Source organism: Notechis scutatus, chromosome 1, assembly GCF_049901735.1.
Source record: "Notechis scutatus isolate UNSWTSFEM ecotype Mainland chromosome 1, rNotScu1.2, whole genome shotgun sequence".
In the NCBI taxonomy this organism is placed as follows: domain Eukaryota; kingdom Metazoa; phylum Chordata; class Lepidosauria; order Squamata; family Elapidae; genus Notechis; species Notechis scutatus.
The window spans coordinates 311200369-311211278 of record NC_142009.1 but is presented as its reverse complement, the minus strand read 5'-3'; the positions used below and the strand labels follow the sequence as shown (position 1 = coordinate 311211278).

Here is a 10910-nt window from a genome sequence, read left to right as displayed (position 1 = left end):
TAGCTCAGCATTGAAATGAGGGGGCTCTTGGTGGTCTCTGAGCTTGGCTATTTTCTTGCAAACTTTTCATTACTGAAACTAGGCAACATCAACAGTGCTATTTGCTAGGAGTGATATTACCTGGTTTGGGTAATGAAACATCTGCAAGAAAACAACCAAGCTCATAGAGCATGAAGCATCTAGATATTTCCGGATTTTCAGAAGAGATGCAGGGACCGACTTCTGCTATCTGTATATAGCAGCTCATGTATAATTTTCTCCCATTTAAGGGTCTTACACGGAGGTAACAAAGCATCCTTATTGAGGTACCACAGAACTTAAAGCGGAAACAATAGGCCCGCTGACCTCAGGAGACTCGCGCCCAAGGACCCGCGCAAAAGAGCTCGGTGATGACCAAAGGCCCCGTCGGCCTTTGGCAGATTTTTTAAAAATTTCGCCTGTACAGAGTCGGCCGCTAACCACGGGGAGGCGGGGCTGAATACCGTAGTAACTTGGGGCCCCAATGGTAAGCCTATATAAAACAACGAGGAGAGGAGGAGGAGGAGGGGCCCAAAAGGAGAGTAAGCAGCCTAGCACTCCTCCGGTTAAACAGAATATTTGATCTCCGAAAAAAGGATTTCCCTCGCTTACTACCCAATGGGAAGCTAAAATTGTTCTGGGCGGGCTCACAAGTTGCACAGATGCCTGCTCTCTCCCAATGGGAAGTCCGAGGCGATGTTTAGGGCGGGGCTTTCGTTTCTTTGTGGAGTTTTACAAAAGATGGCCAGAGTAGGGAGCTGGAAGAAAGGGGGAGGGGCTTCCGCAGCCGTTGGTCCCACCCCTTTTTCTCAGGCGCCGACATCATTGAAGCAGGAGCGGGCTCTCCGTGCGCCAGTTGGCTTTCGTCAGCGGGTAAGCGGGTACGGGAGAAACGGTCGCGATGGGAAAGGAAGGAGGGAGCCGCCAGTTTCGAAATCCGAAAGGCAAAAGGAAGAAATTAACGTGGTAGAGCTAGTCGGGGAAGAAGGACCTGCGCGGGATCACTGAGCTGTGGCTCCAAAATGGCGGCCGTGGAGATGGAGAGAGGATGAATCATTCCCTCGTTCCCGGCACCCCTTAGCAGCTTTAGCGAGTTTTCTTCTTCCCCCCTTGTTTCGGTCCGCTACTTTTCCTCATGAGTTCCTCCACACGCCTCTGGCTCCCTCCTTTCTCGTCTCTTTCAATTCCTTTTATCTACTTGAAATCATCTAAATGTGGAACTACGGGTCCCATCATTCCCAACCAACGAGGTTATTAGTCACGCTCACTAGGAAATAACAAAGTTCCTACTCGTCTGGGAGTGTTTTAAGGAAGGCCGTCATATGTTTTCTTCTCGGCTACTTTATTTTAGGGTCACTGCCGAATTATCTTCTGATTTGTTTCCTCTGTGCCTGAAACTCGCAGCGCTTTCAGATTCTGCTTCTCCATCCCCTTCCACTCTACTTTCACAACTTTCACCATCTGGTTGGTCTCTTTTCACAGACAACTTTCATATGCTTTCACACAAGCAACTTTGTCACCTTGTTTTCTACAATTACTTCTGCCTCTTGATGGAAAAAGTTTATTTTCACCTTTTTTGTGTTGCCTAGTTACATTTTTTTTCTTATCCAGTCCCATTAAAACTTGGAAGTACTTTTTCTTGGTTGTAACTTTTTATCACAAACATTTCACACAAGGAAATGTGCTGCATGTAGTTTCAAGTGACATTCATACCAAAAAATCCTTGTGCAATATGGTTCACCTTTTTATAGATATTACAAAAACAGGGTGGGTGTTAACAAAAAGTGGAGTTCATGGGTTTTGCTTTATTTTTCAAGAGAACATAGGATTAGATATCCTTTGTCTCCCATCTGTGTTGAAACTGACTCATGTCTGTTGGAGTTTTGAGAAAATTAGTTTTTGCATCTGTTTGACATTATTTAATATTTTCAGCTCCTAAACTGTAAAGTTAGAAAACAGGCCACAAACAATGCTTTGGATTTAACTGTCTTTCATAAAATATAGTTAAGCTCAATGGTTTTACAGAACATGATAGCCTAATCTATTAATCAGAGATAGAAATCTACCAGAATTCCTGCATACAATAGGAAGTACATGAACTGAGAGAAAAGGATGTTAGGTTTATAATGTTACATCTGAATGAGTGTATCTTCACCAACATTTAACGAAGCTGTTCTAAGTAATATACTGTTTTTACATTGAACAGTAAAATAAATAATCAGGAAGTAATTCTGCCTGTGTTAGAACCATTGTACCTCCGTTTTATTATTATAGTATTCATTTTTTCTGTACCAACCATAATTGTTAATTAAGCTTTTCACTGCTCATCTTTTTAATAATAAAATGCCTGTTTAAATATTTCCTTTCAATTGTGATTTACTTTGTATAGTAAATTTAGGAATAAAATCATAGCCAACAACATTGTTCTGGGATCTAGCAATAATCCTGGTAATTCTAAATAACACTTTAAATTCCTTAAAATACCCCTTCTGCAATAGCTCTTAATTTATTTTGTATTTTCTTCATGATTTTGCTCAAAAAAGTCATTCTAGTTTTTTTTTTTCCTAATCTACTTTTAAATATGCTTTTTCACCTGTTATTTGCTATTTACTCTTTGGACCCAGTCCATAGTAACTGGTATATTTTCTAAGAGGAACTGGTAATATCAATATCCTTAAAAGTTTTAAGATTTAAATGGTTGATAAAGCTATAGTTATGACATAGTTGTGTATTTTAGTGCTGCAGTAATATAATTCGGAAAAATGGGTAATATTTTTCAGTTCATTTAGGAGTATACAACTGAGTAGGGACCTAAAACATGATTCAACTGTGTATGTGTTTGTACATGTACATATAGATGCATAGAGGATATTTTCAATTATCACTGTGAATTTCTTGCAGGAAATCTGTGCAGTGTTATGTTGGACTGAGTTTCAAACTAGAAAGTCTCTAATTAGCATATTTCCTGAGAAGATATTACATGGCTTTCCAATCTGCTGTATTGACTTCCACTCCAAATCTGCAATTTGGGAATAGTACTGACCCCTTTTATTCGGTAGTTGTAAGAATTACAAAATATATCTGAAAAGTTTTGATGTAAATGCTCCATAAAGCACATGAACCACATAAACCACAACTAAAGGGAATAATTAACATACTTATATTATTTTGTTTATAGGAACAGCAGAAGTCCCCACAATGTATGCCAGATACTTTAATTACTGAATACACTTATTATTGGTCTCAGGTAGGTGGTGCTAGACCACCTGCTGTATGGAATCTTCTATAAAATGGGAGAAGAGGAAGGATTGCATCAAGCACCATTATTGGTAAGTAATAAATAATGTAGGGGATAAAAGTTTTTCACTAAAATGAGTGTATAGAAGCTAAAGTAATAGGAAGAAAAATTGATTAAACAATTACTTGTTACTTTATCACTGGTGCCATGTTTTCTTTCCTACATAGACTTGGTTCTCGGAGCATCATAAAGCAGAAAGTTTAGTTTTCATTCTATTACTCATACTAGATCCTAGTTTTTGTTCTATATATCACGAATAGAAATAAAGGTATATTTTTCTGTACAGTGGAAAAGACAGAGTAACAGTTCTACACCCAATGAGCAGAAGAGGTCGACAATTAAAGAGAAATGTTTAGCAATGATTGTTGGATCTCTCCCATAGGAGAAGTTGGCATTGGAATAGTTATGGACTTATAAATTTGCATAGCACAATATGTCAAGTTCTCATTGATATGTATGTTTTTAGTTTATATGATTAAACTTTGTATTTTTTTCACATACAAAAGTTTGTTTCAATATATTTTAAAAATCCTGTCTAGTTGCTTCTCTAATCCAAAAATCTGACTTGTGTTAATTCAGAGTTTCCCAACTTTCTGGCTTTGTGGACTGACAGGTGGGGAGAGGGGATGGTTCTGTGCTAATGCATCCACTGCTCGTGCAAATGGAGTGTGCATGCGTACACTCGCCTGCTGCTCATGCAAGTGGGGATGCGTGCGCATGCCATTTCTGCATCCCGGTTGCAAATAGGTCACAGGTCACTAGTGGGCCACAGCCCAGACATTGAAGACCCCATGTCAATTTATTACCCTGATTTCCTTGTCTGTTTAGATATAATGCAAAAGAACCTTTATCTCTATATTACAAAGCTTTATGATGTTGAGATCTGTTAGATCAGCAGGCCTCAGAAAGTACAGGTAGTTCTCACTTAACCATTCATTCAGTGCCTATTCAAAATTATAGGGGTGCTGAGTGAATAGTGCTTATAATCAGTCCTTGAAGTTCTGGCTATTGCAGCCCCCCAGAGTCGCATGCTCATCATTTAAGACCTTCCCTGCCAGCTATCCACTAGCAAACCCAGCAGGGAAGATCCCAAGTCATTCTGATAAGCTCCCTGCACTTGCATGGGACCCTGTTTTCCCAAGCTTCTGTGCACTTGCATTGAACCGCACTCTCCTTTCCCTAGTTCTCTACACAACCTGTATTGCCCCTCCATCCCCCTTCACTTGATCATAGTCTCCATTGGGCCACCCCTCCCCGATAGCATGAAGCACACACTATAAATGCAGTGAGGCTACCAAAAGCCTAATTTTTGATCACATGACCAGAGGGGTGCTGTAATAGCCATAATTTGGGGGACTGGTCATAAATGCTATTCATTCAATGCTATTGTAACTTTGAACAGTTGTTGAATGAATATTCGTTATGTCAGAATTATCTATATTCGAATGCTAAAACATTTTACTGTCTTCAAATATTTCTTTCTACATCATAGTCCCCCTCTTAGTGATGGGGAAGAAAAAGGAGAGTTATATCTAAGTAATAACAACTCTGAGGAAAGTTGGACTTGACTAGCTGAAAAATCACTGAGTACATTTCTATGAATAAAGATGGATTTGAACCTGGTCATCCCTATCCTAGTTCAGTATTTGAACTGCACTGCTCGGAATTCTTTCCTTCTAATCAATTATTTATTCCTCTAATAGCAATTACATATGTTAATTCTTGTCTGCAATAATCTACGTCATTTTTGGTATATGGGGGGCAGTTTCTAGGACCACTCTACCTATAGGTGATATTGGCTGTGAATGTCTTCGAATTTAAATCCAATTTTTCTGGTGGGATAATGGGAAAATGCTACATTAAAGAACTTTGGTCTAATGAACTTCAAGAAGAGGTATATTTTTCCTTTTATAAATTCTGCTCTCATCATTGAAGTAAAACAGATAGCTTTCTCAGAAATGACACTCATTGTAGTCCATTTATTTAAAAAAGTATAGTGCGTTAATTAAAATTCTACAGTGCATCATGCAGCATAATATCCTGGAATGCTTATATAATAAGGGAATGTTGGAGTTGTGAACCCATGTAAACATTGCAAACATCTCATTATAAAAGGAAGGTTTTTACTATGTGAATGCAGGGCTCTTGCTTGAGAGAGTAGATGCTGCTTTGACATTCAAATACAAGTAGTCCTTGAATTAGAACAGTTTGTTTAGTGACAGTTCAAAGTTACAACGGCACTGAAAAAGTGATTTATGACCATTGCAAGCATCCCCATCATGTGATCAAAATTCAGACACTTGTCAGCCGATTCATATTCATGACATTGCAGGGTCCTTGGGTCATATGACCTTCTGACAAGCACACTCAATGGGGCAGCCAGATTCACTTAACTATGGTGGTTCATTTCACAACTGTGGCAAGAAAGGTCCTAAAATGGGGCAAAACTCACTTAACTGTCTCAGCAACAGAAATGTGCTCAATTGTGGTCATAAGTCAAGGACTACTTGCATTTGGTACTATTCTATGAGAGTACAAAGGTGAAATCCTGAGTAAGATCCTGTCTTGATGGAAATCAACTGTCATGGGGAAAGTTGATCACACGTTTTTAGGCTAAAAAAATACACAAGGAAGATGGGGTCATAAGTATCTTAAGTTTTGAAGGTTCGGAATGGATTTCTATGCAAGAATAAGAATCTGCATGAATGAATTCATAAATTACAACTTTTTTTGAGCTTTCAAGTCAGGGCTGACTCCTGGCATCTACCTGGACAAGTCCCTTCAAGTTTTTTCGCAAGATTTTGGAAGTGGTTTGCCATTGCTGTTGCCTTCTTTCTATGACTGACAGAAGGACTGGCCCAAAGTTACCCATCTGGCTTCATATCTAAGGCAGAATTAGAACTTGCAGTCTCCCAATTTCAAGCCTGGTGCCTTAACCACTACACCAAACTGGCTATCACTCAAAAACTACTATTACTGTAAGTAACAATTGCTTGAAAAAGACAGTGTTGGGATGGGAAGTAAAAGAGACTGGAAAAGAGGGTTTGTTTATGGAGGAAAGAAACAAATTGAGCAGAATGGCAGACAAAATGAAATGACCCTGCATGTCCACATTCCATCAATCAGAAATGCACTATTCAGTGGTAAGAATTAAAGAACCTCTTATGAATAATTGGAAGTAGGTATATGGTTTCAGATTTTTTTCTGGCAGCCTTTTATGGCTAGGGCAGAAATGGGGAATGATGGCTCTTTTATGATTTGGGGACTTAGCAGGAATTCTGAGAGTTGAGGTCCACAAGTCATAAAAGGGCTATCATTCCCCACACCTGAGCTAAGGCAATAAAGCCTTTTACCCAGGAATGTCAAACTGGATTTCTTCAAGGGCCTGTTCAGCATTGTATTTCTCCTCCGTGGGCCAGCTAGGGGACAAGGGAGATAAGATGGACACCTCCTGCAGCACCCTGCCGGCCAAAGTTTGATACCCCTGGTCTTACCTATACACTATTGCTAACTAAGATAAAATATGCCTCTGTAGACATTCTACTTTCAGAGTGAAGGTGTGTTTAATTGTATATCCAAACTACTTTCATTTTAACTTTATTGATTCTCAAATACAGAAAGTTAAAAGATAAACACAAGAAAGAAAATGTTTTAAAAAGAAAAAAGATCAAGAAAGTTAAAGGTGCAAGAAAGAAAATAGAAAAAGAATTATTTTTGATTTTGTTTAATATGGTTATGAATAAAAATATATCAAACTTTAAAATTAACATTTGTTAACAATATTTCTATAATCACATTAAATATATATGTCACATGATTTGTCAAAACACCATTAACTATGATACAACCTTTACAGATGTGTATTAACGTGATTCCTTTAATAAAATTCATATCTTTCAGAACTTTAAACAAAAATTGCCAGTTCAAATTGTCAAAAGCATTCTTAGCATCTAAAATTATTAGTACAGTTTTTTTTCACTATGTTAAACAGCTTTCATTTAATATGCAAATCTTTTTTAGAAGTTAGTTAACTATATTTTTCTGTTTTCACTAGGACACAATGTTTGTACGTGGACTGAAGAGGAAATGTATTGATGGTGAAGATGATATTGAAGGAAATTTTACTGGCTTTAAAGCTATTCCTTCGTATAACCTTCAGCGCCAGTCACTGCTAGACATGTCTTTGGTAAAACTTCAGCTCTGCCATATGCTTGTTGAACCTAATCTGTATCGTTCAGTGCTTATAGCCAACACAGTACGGCAGATCCAAGAAGAAATGACTCAAGATGGAAGTTGGCAGATGATAAGTCCTCAGAGTACAGGACCAGCCTCTCTTGACCGTCTTGTTTCAACAGATATTCTCTGTCGTTCTTCCAAAGAGCAAACTGAAGAAAAGCTTGCTCAAGAATATAGTGGTTTCTCTAAGAATTTTGAGGACACACAATCACAAGAGAATGTAGACATCTTAAGGCCTGCTGTACTACAAGCATCCAGAAGCTTGCAGGGAAACATGTGGGAGATGGATAGCATTCCAGAAAATAGAGTAAACTTCCATAAGGCGTCATTAGATCAAATATTTGAAACCTTAGAAACTAAAACTTCTGATGCTGTTGAAGATCTTTTTTCAGAAGTTGATAGTTCTTACTACAATCTTGATACTGTATTAACAGGAATGATGGGCAATACAAAAATGGGACACTGTGATGTTCTTGAAACCTTTCCTCAAGGAGCCACAAATTCTAATTCTAACTGTAAGTCTGATCTTAATGAGCTTGATCATTTTGTAGAGATTCTGGTTGAATCTTGAAACTAAGAAAAATCCTTTGAAGCTAGGTTGTAAACAATAAAACTTGAGATATTTTGTTCTCCTAAAGCTGGATGTGATCTTCCCTTACACTTGCCCCCAATTCACATCATTTTGCAAAATTGAGTTAATTTATAAAATTAGCCCATAATTTGTAGTATTCAGTCTTGTAAGCATATATTTTAGTGGGCACAGTTCAGATAATCAAAAGAACACATTTAAATTGTCAAGAGTCCAAGCTTTTTAAAAAATTAATTTAAATCTACAACTCATTCTATATCACAAATTACTTTGGAACTCCCTAATTTTCAGCACACTGGCATGTCAAAAGATCTCTAGCTGTAATCATGTACTCAGTATTCTGACCATGCATTTTTTCTATTTCTGAGGCCTAACATTAAGGGACAAATTAGTATATCAGGGTTCTTCTTTCTTGCCTATTTCATAGCTGCAGGGTGCAACTGTTAAAAGACACTCCAGTCCTTAAAATACCACAAATGAAGTAAAGTGCTTCCTGCAGCCTACCAGAATCTTGAGATTGTACCACTGAAATTCAGAAGCAAAATGATCAAATTGAGTATGTTATTTCCCAGAAGTATTTTACTCTTAACCACCCCAGAGAAAGAGGCAGAACTGAAGATTTTAGTGCATTGCTTCTAATGATATCACCTTACACAAGGGACTAAGTTGCAGCTTCTAGCCCAACAAAAATTATTCATCCCTGGTTTAAATTAAGAAACTTTCAACTATCCATGGCATCAATACATGCTTTTTTGTTTTATGAAATTAATTTGGTATAAAGACTTGCTTTTTTCTCCTTAGTTTCACATAAATATTTACTACGTTCTGTAAGTTTATTTACCACATGAGCTCTTGAAAAATTGTAAAGCAGCAATTTCTCATTTTCTTAGTCTTTTCTGTTTTTCTTTTTAAAATTGTTTTTTTAAGTATCAATGTTCAGAATATTATAGCTATTTTCTGAAGATATATTTTTGCTATGAATTGTGTCTGAAAACTGCTTATTTAATATCTTGAAATATTTGCAGTTGTATTTTTAATTGTTTTGAAAAAGGGACTTTTCTCCCTTAGAACTGACTTTCCCTGCATAGTGCAGTACAGTAGAAATGTGTAATTGTAACTACAAGCATTCAGCCTTGAAGTAGAGTATTAGAGATCAAGTTATTCTTGAAACTTAAACATCTGAAGAAGGACTTCCAATAGGCTTCAGGAACTCTTGATGCATGTAAACTTCAGTTCAAGCCATCTTTTTGTTACCTTCAAGCATAAATTATATGTGTTTTATTTATAAATATTTATATAACTATGTCATCAAACAAATTGCTGGCTGAAGTTTACCATTTACTTTTATATTTAGGGGAAAACACCCCTTTATTGCACTAATTACTAACCAACTGTTACAGAGGCCTTTGAGTTCTCCAAACTTAAATTGTTCTATTTGCCAGTCTATAAATGTGCATTGCTGTGAGTCCTTTTAAACATATCTCAGCAAATTATTATTTAAAAGAAACATGCATTCACATGCATGTAATTATCTACTAAAATCCTAGTGCATACCATTTACAATAAATTGCCCAATGTTTTTCCTTGTTAACTGGCGATATAGGTAAAACAATTGAAAGGTAAGAAAAAGTACTAAATTATTTTGAGAAACATAAACATTTGCTTCAATATCAATATAACTATTACCATCACAGGCAGTTTTAGCTATTTTGCATTTGTTCCCTGTGATTAAAATTGGATTGGTTGCTTGTTTAAAATAAATTCTTTGAAAATGATTTCTCTGGTGATGCTGAGATCAAATTAGATTTCAAAATATTGGACACATTTTCTCCCAGCATAAGGTCATAGATGCAGTATATCTTTATGTAAAGGAAGTTAACCATAACTTTTTAAACCAGTAAGGTTCATTATGCACAATTAAAGCAACTGCTCTATGCATAAAGATCCATGTCTTCTGTGTACATCATTAAATGTCTTGGTTTATATATTAGAACTTAAGACCATTTTGCATGATTATCCCTTCCTGAAATTTAATGGGGCAGCTTATAAGAAAGTAGCTTCATGACTGTGGCCTTAATAATTTAAGTGCTTTTGAAATAGCTAATTTGAATATAGCACTGTATGTTTTTTAATCTTGGCAAGTACTGTCTAATTTTGTAATTCAGTTTTGTGCCAGACCACAATTTGTAAGGAAATCTTTCTTAAACATTTGAAAGTGACTAATATCTTTTTATATTAAAGTTGAACATGAAATGACTATTCTGATATTAGTAATTTTTGTATACTAATTTTGGTCTTATGAGAACAGGACTGATGAAATTCCTTTCTGAGTAGTAGCTTAATTAAGTGTTTTAAAGTAGAAAATATTTATTGTAAGTTATTCTTGCTTTTTTAGGGTAAAATATATTTATCCAAATAGGATTTAGAACAGGGGTGTCAAATTCTCAATGACACATTGTCACGTGACATATCACAACTTTTTTCCCCCTTTGCTAAACCGGGTGTAGGCGTGACCAGCGTGTGATACATCTGGCCCACGACTTTGACACACCTGATTTAGAGAAAATCTATTGGAACCTTTAAAGAACATAACATTACAGGATTTTATATCTAGTTTTAGTGTTGGGGATCTTCACCCTATTTTGTTCTGTAAAATATTCACAGGCTGTGGATCTTTCCATATCAAAATCCAAAATACTAAACCGAAAAATTGTAACTAGATAATACAAAAATGCTATTTTTTGAAAACAACAGTGTGAAGCTAAGACT

General features: G+C 36.5%; 1 protein-coding gene across 3 annotated transcripts; it reads left to right on the top strand.

Moving 5' to 3' along the window:
* The first annotated feature begins 652 nt into the window (after positions 1-652).
* On the top strand, positions 653-10400 carry CDCA4 (cell division cycle associated 4). 3 transcript variants are annotated; one of them, XM_087952267.1, is made up of 4 exons: positions 780-891; positions 3197-3347; positions 6165-6294; positions 7371-10400. In XM_087952267.1, the coding sequence occupies exon 4, from the start codon at positions 7377-7379 to the stop codon at positions 8121-8123; it is 747 nt and encodes a 248-aa protein (XP_087808393.1). In that variant the 5' UTR covers positions 780-891; positions 3197-3347; positions 6165-6294; positions 7371-7376; the 3' UTR covers positions 8124-10400. The 3 variants fall into 3 exon arrangements, with proteins under 3 accessions (XP_026525905.1, XP_087808393.1, XP_087808394.1); XM_087952268.1 differs by having other exon boundaries at positions 830-891; positions 6052-6294; XM_026670120.2 differs by lacking the exon at positions 6165-6294 and having other exon boundaries at positions 653-891.
* Positions 10401-10910: the final 510 nt, after the last annotated feature.

Excerpts from the sequence above, each read along its gene's own strand:
- CDCA4 (XM_026670120.2), top strand. The coding sequence starts at position 3,309 with ATGGGAGAAGAGGAAGGATTGCATCAAGCACCATTATTG. Across the intron at positions 3,348-7,370 it reads TGCATCAAGCACCATTATTG|GACACAATGTTTGTACGTGG; the intron begins GTAAGTAATAAA and ends TGTTTTCACTAG.